At 43.1% G+C, this 10,626-nt stretch overlaps 1 protein-coding gene across 1 annotated transcript in view; it reads right to left on the bottom strand.

Moving 5' to 3' along the window:
• The window catches only part of LOC103894674 (vitellogenin-2), a 25,660-nt gene that overhangs the window by 5,798 nt on the left and 9,236 nt on the right, over positions 1-10,626 (bottom strand). Inside the window, exons 18-31 of the mRNA XM_009274097.2 lie at positions 10,478-10,580; positions 8,609-8,702; positions 8,311-8,496; positions 7,624-7,768; positions 7,280-7,502; positions 7,014-7,189; positions 5,925-6,539; positions 5,384-5,434; positions 4,363-4,452; positions 2,780-2,992; positions 2,543-2,685; positions 1,977-2,115; positions 1,305-1,440; positions 676-862 (exon numbers count right to left, since the gene is read on the bottom strand). Of these exons, the coding sequence (XP_009272372.2) occupies positions 676-862; positions 1,305-1,440; positions 1,977-2,115; positions 2,543-2,685; positions 2,780-2,992; positions 4,363-4,452; positions 5,384-5,434; positions 5,925-6,539; positions 7,014-7,189; positions 7,280-7,502; positions 7,624-7,768; positions 8,311-8,496; positions 8,609-8,702; positions 10,478-10,580 (2,501 nt within the window). The remainder of the gene's footprint in view (positions 1-675; positions 863-1,304; positions 1,441-1,976; positions 2,116-2,542; positions 2,686-2,779; positions 2,993-4,362; positions 4,453-5,383; positions 5,435-5,924; positions 6,540-7,013; positions 7,190-7,279; positions 7,503-7,623; positions 7,769-8,310; positions 8,497-8,608; positions 8,703-10,477; positions 10,581-10,626) is intronic.

Genomic DNA, 10,626 nt, shown 5'->3' with positions numbered 1-10,626 from the left:
ATCATAGAATCATAGAATAGAATCATTGAGGTTGGAAAGGACCTCTAAGATCATCGAGTCCAACCGTCGACCCAACACCACCATGTCCACTAAACCATGTCCCTAAGTGCCTCATCTACACGTCTTTTAAATACCTCGAGGGATGGGGACTCCACCACTTCCCTGGGCAGCCTGTTCCAATGTTTAACCACTCCTTCAGTAAAGACATTTTTCCTCATGTCCAATGTAAACCTCCCCTGGTGCAACTTGAGGCCATTTCCTCTCGTCCTATCGCTTGCTCCTTGGGAGAAGAGACCGACACCCACCTCGCTACAACCTCCTTTCAGGTAGTTGTAGAGAGCGATGAGGTCTCCCCTCAGCCTCCTTTTCTCCAGGCTAAACAACCCCACTTCCCTCAGCCGCTCCTCATCAGACTTGTTCTCCAGACCCCTCACCAGCCTCGTTGCCCTTCGCTGGACACGCTCCAGCACCTCGACGTCCTTCTTGTAGTGAGGGGCCCAAAACTGAACACAGTATTCAGTATCACATTCAATATGCATGGAAAGTAAATAAGGGAAATGCTGAAATCCCATGGGCTGCTAACCATTGCAGTAAAGCTCAGATCTAAGCTCCTCTCATGTTAAACGTGGATGAGGTAGTCCCTCATGCTCCCAGCATCTGGCAGGAGTTACTTACTGACTGCCAACCTTGATGTTGATTGCTTTCAGGTTCACAGCTTCTTCAGCATTCCTCATCATCACCAGGAACTTAAGGTCAGAGCTGCAATCCTGAGCCAAGATGTGGTAGCAGTTTGCCGGCATTGTGTAGTTAAACTGAACTCCGTTAAAGGTTGTGATCTTGTTGTGGGAAATGGAGCAGCAAGCTGGTTAAATAAAATGCCAGTGAGGATTTCCTTTTCCATAAAAGAAAGTTATTAAATGGCAGATTTTATTTTTAGTGCCATATTATTTTAGCTTTATATTTTTTTCCACTGTGATATTTTTGTATGGGTTACAGGGGCTTTTGGCTACTAAGCACTCATAAATTTTTAAAAAAGCATGGAAAATATACTCCTCTATCTAACAAAAAATAATTGCCAGAAAGTTTAAATGTTACCAATTCAGATAATTGGTATCTTGATCCCTGAAATGCTGATGATTTCTGTACTGTATGCACAATATTCTCTCCCAGTTGAACCATCCTCGCGTTATTACAGCACATTTCCTAATTAACTGGAGACAAATAATCCCAGAAAAATTCAGAAGGTGCTCAAGTAATCTGGGAAACTGAGGATGTCATGCTTCTGAACCAGATTAGACCCTGACCTTTCAAATTCTCGAGCACTGCAGAGGGGGCTTCAGCAAAGACATTCCAGATGGGAGGCTGCAGCTCTGAAGCTGGTATCCTCGGACCTACAGGGAGTGACAGGGGAAGCCTCATGGCTTTTTCATAGAGGATCATCTGAAAAGGAATTCAAAAGCACATTCAAAACACACTTGTGCCAGCTATTCACAGCAAACAGCTGAGATCAGCTGTTTTCTCCTATTTGGAAATTAATTTCAAATTCTTCTACTTTGGTTGACACAGAATTTATGTGAACATAATTCATCTGACTCACTGTCTATGAGCTTTTTGCTTCTGCTTACAGTTTTCTCTCATGGTGTGGGTCATCATTCAGATATTATTTGGGAGAGAATGAATTACTCCCCTTCAAAGGTGGTTAGATGAACACTTATGGAGCTACTACAGATGGAAACGCATGTCATTATGAGTACCCACAGCACTCTCTTTTTTCATGAATAAAATCATGCTATGAATATTCCTGGATGTAATATAAAAAGGTTGAAAATAAACAAAAGTTGTTTTCATCATTTGCACACAAACTGATGTTTACTTAATTTTTCTTTCTCAGAATTGACCCACGGTAATTAAAATGCAACAGTCTCACTTTTCTACTAGGAAAAAATAGGAGAGCGATAATAATATTTCATAATTACATCAGGAAGCTTGATAACAACATCACATGTCCTTGGAGAAGTTAGAGCCACAATCACCCTGGCTTGTCGAGAAGGATTCTTGTCCGTTTTTTCAGACAACCCCAGCATAAACGCAGCGCCAGGGACAAACTTGTAAAACCTTCAAAAATTCAAATCAGAAAGGTCTGGTGAAATAGAGAAACAAAAAGCAGCACACGTCCTAACCAGGCCTTCTCACATCTGCGTGTAGTATACACATCGCACATCTGTAAGCAGCATACCGAGTCTGCAGGGTCAGCGGTTAGGTCCCCATGACCACTCTCTGCTTCACTGATCAAGTGTTCAGTGAAAGGATGGATCTGTTCCTCAGTTTTCAGTAATTATGTCCGGTATAAAGAACTGCTGTACATTACAATAGGTTGGGCTATGATCTCCCACTCAGCTTTTATGTCCGAAGGCAGTACTCAGATAGATCAGAGAATAAAGTAATAGCCGGTACTTTAACTGCTAGAACCTCGTGGGTAGATGCTGATTTTTGCCAGTTGACCAATATCATGAACGAGTGTCACTAAAGACTAAAACCTCACCATTCTGCTATGGATCTGACGCTTGAAGGAACTTTAGGCCACTCCAGTTTCACTTGTACAGCAGGATAGGCAGCAAACCGCCCAGTTACCAGCTCAGCCGACATCTTGTAGTCCTGGCAATTCCGGCCCCATTTCAAGTAAGCCTATAACGGAGAGAGAAATGGCCCATTTTTAAATGCATGGAACATGGCTTTCCTGTGATGCTTACAGCTTTATATAACTATTTTTGAGCCTTACCGCTGCCTTGTGAGCATTGAGGACTGAAGCATCAGCGCAGAGCTTCCACTTGCTTGAATCTGTGAGGTTTGACACAAATACCTGCATCCGGGGCCTTATGGAGTCAATGTCAGCATATACCACGAGCTGGAGGCCTCCTATCTTCTTATCGTTACGAACGCCATGAAGAAAAACAGCTAATACTGGTGTGTTAACATCTCCCAAAAACTTAGGCTAAGAAGAAGGGGGAGAAAGTATGCAAAGAATATCATTATAAAAGAGTTACCATGGAACATTTTAGATGCAAGATCTAGATGGAAAAATGGAAAATAAGCAACTGAACTGCAAATATATACCAGCATATGTACCACACATATATACATGCCTATAAACTCTCATGTATATGTCTTTAATGTGCATGTGCCTCTGCATGCACAAATGGATTTTATCACTGTATTTTATATGAGCCAAAATTTGTGCCATTTCCTGAGCTACAGCTGATGCCATGGAAATATTCATATCATTAGGATACAGTATGATAGAATCATAGAATACCAGGTTGGAAGGGACCTCAAGGATCATCTGGTCCAACCTTTCTTGGCAAAAGCACGGTCTAGACAAGATGGCCCAGCACCCTGGCCAGCCGAATCTTAAAAGTGTCCAGTGTTGGGGAATCCACCACTCCCCTGGGGAGATTATTGCAATGGCTGATTGTTCTCATTGTGAAAAATTTTCCTCTTGTGTCCGATCGGAATCTTTCCAGAAGTAACTTGTACCCATTACCCCTCATCTTTTCCAGTAACGACTATATGATTTGGGCTTCATTTTTAATACCCATATATTTGCCTTTGAATGAAAGAAAAGTGGTTTAACTTGACTAACAACATCAGCTGTCAGTTGTACTCATCACTCATTCTCACAACAAGAACAACCCCTAGCTAGTGTCCTCCTGTTTATCTGTCTTGTTGGTCTGCTGGCTTTCACCTCATACTTCAGCTGTGAGCTCTGTGGGGCAGGCAGGTTTTGAGTTTGCACAGCACCCTAGCACAGAACATAATCCAGAACATTGTCTTCAACATCAAGAAGCTCCCCCCTTGAAGTAGGGCCTTAAGCACGCTATGACCTGCAATTCCTTCACTCCATCATTAGACTTCACTTCATCACTTGCCCCAGAGAGCAAGCCTGCACGCATCAGACTGGGTGCTGGTGAGGAGCCAAGGTGCTACATGTCACGTCTGGAGCATGCCTTCTGCTGAGGCTCCTCTTAGCCTCGGCCTCCACCACCAATGTCCTTGCAATGCCACTGCAGCACCTCAACTTCCCTCCTGGTTGCAGAGGTCACAAGATCAGTCTCTGCAGGCATCTGTTGGGTCGGATTGCCATGAGGGAGGGCTCGTGGTGCAAGTTAGAAGAATCCTCACCTCACTGCAGAGGAAAGTATGTGTGGAAACTATGGTGTGTGTCTCACTCTTGACTGATACCTGAGACTTGAGAGGTTGGTATTTCTCTCTTCCCATTATCCTAGCTGTACAATTACTGCAAGTGCACAGCCACTCTGCCATTCTTCCAAGCTGTCAAAACCCCCTAAAAATGATGCAACTAACCTGGGAAGCAGCTCGAGATGAGGCACGACTGGATCTGGTAGAGGGGTATGTGCTGCTAAGTCGGTCAGCTGGGAGTTTCCTTTTTGGGAACTGCAAGAAGAAAACACATCATGCTCAAGAGGGTAACTGAAAAGCATGCTTGAAGAAATTGCATGAGGCAGTGCTGCAGAATACTCTCTGTCATGGCACTTGGTGTTGGCAAACTTGCGTTCCAACACTGAGCAGCTCAATGACTTGCAATATTACACACTTTGTCCTGCTTAGTACATGTGATCTAGCTCTGAAAAATCTTGTTTACCCAAATTTATCTGACCCCTCATAAGAGACAAATAAGGAACACGTCTAGATGAGAATTCCCTGTGTGAAAAAACAATGGACCAGAGAAAGTCAAATTGAACCAGCCTCTCGATTCAGTATGAAAGACCAGAACTGATTCATTTTACTTCTGGAAGGGCCTGATCAACTGGAGGACACAATGAATGGACCAACTGAGTGGAAAGGATCAACTGAATGGACACACACAGCCGAATTTTTTACTTTTTGAGGAACACTAATAAAAAGTACACTGCTCCTGGCTGGATCACGCCCTAGTAAAAATCTTCCACTGAACTAAAGTACCATAAAATAAAGTATCCTCCCACATTTGTCAACATAGCTATCCTGGTGTGTATCAACAGTGATTCCAACCCAAGAAACTAAGTGATCAAAGCCAGTCAAATGACCCAGGCTCTTGACGTTAGGATCTTTGTTCCTCCAAAGTTTGTGTCCCAGTCCCTTGTACTGTCTTGGCGGAGCTTTGCATCTACTTTGCAGAGCCACAAATGGCATCATGCGCACAATACAAAGGAGAACATAGCTCTCTGTATTTATGCATCTCAGAAGAACCGCCACGGTTGATTTGGTGTTCGAAATGTTATCAGTACTGTAATTTTCCTCGACAAAGAAAACAAGTTGCCTTTAAGGTTTCCATTTGACTCATGGCAGATTCCATACTTAATTTACTGAGGAAAGAAAAACTCACCTCTTGTCTATGCGCTGATTTAAAGTGATACTGATAAATCTCATCATCTCCCTTTGAAAATGATAAAAACAAGAAGATGAAAAGCCTCAGAAGAAAAGAAATGCTGCAATTACATTGACATCTGAGCACTGGGAATTAAGTAAGGATTTTACTAATTCTCATTCATACATAGTTCTGTATGCTTAGTCACAAGCACAGAATGCAAGACTTGAAGTAGTTTATATAAAGCATTAATGTTCCTACCACAAAATTAAGACAGAAACATGCAATGCATATTGACGGGAAGTAGTAAATGGGAAAAAAATGGTTCCCTGCCTAGAACAAAAGTTTCAACAAACTTGTGGAAACTTTTGAGATGCTTTGAAGTAGCCATTTGAGCCAATGATTGCAGGTGTGTTTGCAGAATAAATTTTGCCATTTTGTGTTGCTAAAATTTACTGTGTCAACTCATAATTTCCTGATTTATGATGCAAAGCCAGCTGCCATCAGGAATGTGATTCACAAACATTAGCAGCATCAGTCAATTTACTGACAAAGTTACCCATATTTTGGAATATCTGCTGCTGCTGCTGCTGCTGCTGCTGCTGCTGCTGTCGCTGCTGCTGCTGCTGCTGCCACCTTCCAGATGTCCTGAATGATGCCCATGGCTATGGTGACTCAACAACTTGCTGCTGCTGCTACTGCTGCTGCTACTGCTGCCATTCAGATGCCTTGAGTGATGACTATGGCTATGGTGACTCAATGACTTCCTGCTGCTGCTGCTGCTGCTGCTACTACTACTACTACTGCTACTGCTCCTGCTACTACTGCTACTGCTGCTCTTGCTGCTGCTACTGCTGCTACTGCTGCTGCTGCTCTTGCTGCTGCTGCTCTTGCTGCTACTGCTCTTGCTACTTCTGCCACTACTGCTACTGCTGCTGCTCTTGCTGCTTGCATCTTTGTTTCTCGCTTGCTTTCCTTCATCATTCTCATCTTCATCCACAGCCTTTTTACGATCAGGAGAAGCAGCAGATGATGAGGAAGAAGAGGAGACAGTTGAGGAGGCAGAAGATGAGCTGGAGGGATTTTTTGCATTGGGGTCTGTCCCAAGCTCTGTTAGCATAGTGTTTCCTTTCTTAGAAGGTTGCTTCTTCTGGTGTCGTGTTTTATTTGCAACCTGCAAAAACAGTTCAAAGAGAAGTGCAAGAGCGGGGATACATCTGGTTTTGTATTTACAAAGTAAAACCTCTCTGGGTGTCAGACAAGCTGCTCACATCAGCCTTTCAAGGAACAACAACTTCCCTGCCTCACTCACTGCAGAAGCTGCAGAACCCTTGGATCTACTCTGCCCAGCTGAAATCTAGCCCAGCACAGAGGACCAGCCCCAGCTGGATGCACCCCGTAGGGTCAGTTCCTCCAGATGTGGCACTGGCTGGCAGGCCTGGCACTGGCACCTTTCAAACTAGCCCCATCCTTGCTTTCCCGTGCCAGCTTTCCACACTGAACTTCAAACCCCTGGCTTCATTTATGGGAAAATATTCCCCTCTCCCATGCTCAAAGTCTCTTACCTTGAACACTTTCAATGCCACTTCAAACCCCTGGCTTCATTTATGGGAAAATATTCCCCTCTCCCATGCTCAAAGTCTCTTACCTTGAACACATTTTCAATGCCTAGAATCTTCTTCAGTTTAGCTTGAATGTCCTCGTATGGAGATGTCTCATCCTCTTCCTCAGACTCCGAGTTTACCACATGAATTATTTTGGAAGCTGCTCTGGATCCTGCCTGAATCTCCAGCTGAATTTTGTCAATATCAGCATCTGTTTGAACTACACACCAATTGCACACATTAGAAGGTTATACTGCTTCAAATAGCACCGACAAACCTAAGACAACAAGGCCCGTGCTCAATATTGTACCTGGCATCAAGACTATTTTAGCTTCATGTTCTCCAATTAATCTGTGCAAAAACGTATTTTTTAGGAAACTGGCATCTCGTGACCTTCTGGAAAAGCAGAGCTGACAACCAAGATGATGCAGTTTGACGCAAATGTCTCGTTTATGAGTTTTTCTTCCTGTGCCATGGCGAAGATCCTCTTGAGAGCTATAGGCATGTTTCCTTGGCATGCTGTCAGCTCCTTGCTGCATTGGAGATGAGTATGTGAATACCACTGAGAGCATATCATAGGCAAGAGTAAAACTCCAGACATGTGCATCACAGAGAGGGTAAATATCACTATACAAGCAAAAAGAAATAGGTTACCATTGTGAAACCTTCACTGGAAGCTCTCTCTGATGGTTTGAAAGGTTCTTCCACAATATTTGATGAAGCATCTTCTGGGAGAATTGAGGTCCTCTTTTCAACACCCAGTTCTCCTATATTTCTTGATACAGCAAAAGCCTTATGTCTGTCGAGAGATGCACAAAAATGGTAAATTATTCCAGCCCCTTGTCTTTGGATTAAATATGTCCCTGTCAGTATCATGTGACAGCACAGAGGTATGTTGGGTAGGAACATAGGGACTGTATATACAGCTATAAGTATAAATATTATTAAAGACAAATAAAAGTTCATGACAATCATCAGTTCCTTGTATCACAGGAAGTTTTCAAAATCTGGATAAATTTAAACAAATGTCCAAAACATGAAAGGCATTCATTTAAAAATAGAAATTAAAAACCCTAAAAGGCAATAAAAAGAAACAAATAAAAATTAAAAACACAAAATAATAATAAAATAATAAACAAATTAAAATAAAAACCTCCTAAATAATTTAGGTGTCTTTTGACTTTTAACTCCCCTATTTCCCTTACTTGCTCTTTCTCCCAAAGGTTATGCTACACCTGAAAAATCACCCTGCCTATCTAGAAACCTCCATAAGAAGTCAGTGAATAGTGAACTTTGTAAGGTTTCAGCAACAGAAAGTATTCTGAAGTAATGCTACTGTACCTTCCAACCACTATCTCAGTTTCCTCATGGCATGGATTTGTTTCAATCTTAATATTTTTTAATTTCATGTCTATCTTGGCATCAAACTTCATTGGCACTCTTGTCAGGACCTTGCCTTGAATTTCAACAGCATGTTGAAAGTATTCTGTGTTGACACCCATTGTTGCAACTGTATGTAGGTATAAGCTGAAACAGAGTGAAGCGGTCGGATGTAAGAAAGGTGCTCTTTTTTAACATGCGCTTCTGCCTTTTCATAAAAAACCTCCATCATATGTACAGCCTTAGAAACCTGCCATACCTTGGGCTTATGTCAGACCGAATCTGCACGGTGGATTCAAGAAACTGGGAAGGTCTAAAATCTCCAGTTAAAGGGGGGGTTATCTTTCCATCAACTGCAAAGGACAGAGCAACATTTAAAAACGGTAAAAGTGAAAGAAAGGATTTGAATTCAAGCAAGGCACAGTTTTCAGGAAGAGGTAATATTTTTGTTTACACAAAAAATATGTCTGGAAAACAAGATGGACTTTGGGGTACATGAGATCTTTTATGAGTCTGAAAAATACTGAAAATATACAGAAAGCTTGTTCTATAGGCAAAGCTTCTGATGCAACATACTGAAAAAGGAAATAAATATATAGTAAGAAAATAAAGAGCTGACCCAAATTGAAAGTTTGTTAATTAGTATAACATTAAAATTTCAGAAATGCGTGGAGCCAGAAGACAGAGTGAAAGGTGGGCAACCAGGCTAAACAAGCCCTGCTCTCCAATCTTTCCTCACATCAAGTGTGAACATCTTTCTTGTACTGCGGACCCAAAACTGGACATTGTACTCCAGATGCAGCCTCCAGTGCGCTAAATAGAGGGGGAAAATAATTTCCATGCTAGCTCTGCTCTTGCTGCTGCAGCCAGCGATGCAGTTGGCCTTCATCACCACAAGAGCACACTGGTGATTCGCTATACCAGCTTGTCCACCAGGCCTCCCTGGCCCTTTTCTGCAAAGCTGCTTTCTGTCTGGGTGATGCCCAGCCTATATACTTGCATGGGTTACTCCATCCCAGGTGAAGGACTTTGCATTGCCTTTGTCAAATCTCATCACACTCCTGTCAGGCCATCCCCTCCAGCCTGGCAGGGTCGCCTGGGGTGGCAGCCTGACCCCCCAGCGCAGTGACTGCTCCCACCAATTCAATGTCATCATTGACATAGATTTGCTGAGGGTGCCTTCTTTTCCAAAATTCAGATTGTTAAAAGAGACAATGAACAAGTGCTAACGACAGAGGAACGTTGCTCATAACAAGCCACCGATTAGATTTTCATCTGTTGACTACTCTTGGAGATCAGCAGTCCAGACAGCCTTCACTCACTTTGCAGCCTATCCATCCAATCCATACCTCCCCAACTTGGCTACAAGGATGTTATTAAAAAAAAAAATAAAATTACAAACACCCACAAAACAAGGGGCAGGGGTTCAAAGATGTTATTAAAACAAACTAAGAAACCAAAAACCAAGAGCAGCGAAGAGTGGGCACATACGAGACCTCTATAAAGAGCACAAGTACGTGTAGTTCACCCTTCATTCCTTACGTGGTGTCAGCAAAAGGAAGGGTCAGGTTTGTCTAAATTAAAAGTCTGCTGCACAACAAACAGTATGATCACTGAATTAACTTCTTGATAAGTATTTGTACTTGCATATTTATTCTTTTAAAACAGAACTCTGTCTCTTTTCACAAGCTCTCTTCTCTTCCTGCCTTCTCTAACGCTACTGGTAGTTCTCTTTTGGTTGTCTTCTATTTTCTTCTCTGTTTAAATCACCATTGGATCCTGCTTAGCTTGTGTGTGCGTCTCTCAGGAGCCACCCCCTTCTGCCCCTGTCTGCAGCCAGGTCCCCATGCAGCTCTTGTTTTTTCTGGGCTTGAATGCTGTGACCTTTCTCCCTCTGGTTTCCCAGATTCTCACCTCACTTTCTCTGTCTTCAATCCATTCAAAGGTGAGGCAGAAATCAGCTGCGTCCACCTTTTCTTCAAACATCTTCACTACCTCCCCTTCACTACAAAAATCAGTTCTTTTTCTAACTTTCTGTTTTTCCCCTTCTTTTTCCAGCCCCTCTTAGCCTGTCCCTCTCATCCCCTGCTCAGAGCTCGCACAGCTGATCTCGTACTTCCCAACTCACCGTTGAGTGCCGCACGTGCCAGAGCAGTAGTGTATGACCCATACTCCAGCGGCAGACCGGTGCATGTAGGAACGATGTATCGCAGCTCTCCCAGCCACACCGGCTGGGGGCGCTGGCCCGCCACGCCCTTGCGGGCTTGGGTGGCGGGT

Source organism: Aptenodytes forsteri, unplaced genomic scaffold (genome assembly GCF_000699145.1).
Source record: "Aptenodytes forsteri isolate BGI_AS27 unplaced genomic scaffold, ASM69914v1 Scaffold59, whole genome shotgun sequence".
In the NCBI taxonomy this organism is placed as follows: domain Eukaryota; kingdom Metazoa; phylum Chordata; class Aves; order Sphenisciformes; family Spheniscidae; genus Aptenodytes; species Aptenodytes forsteri.
This window is presented reverse-complemented; position numbering and strand designations above follow the sequence as displayed.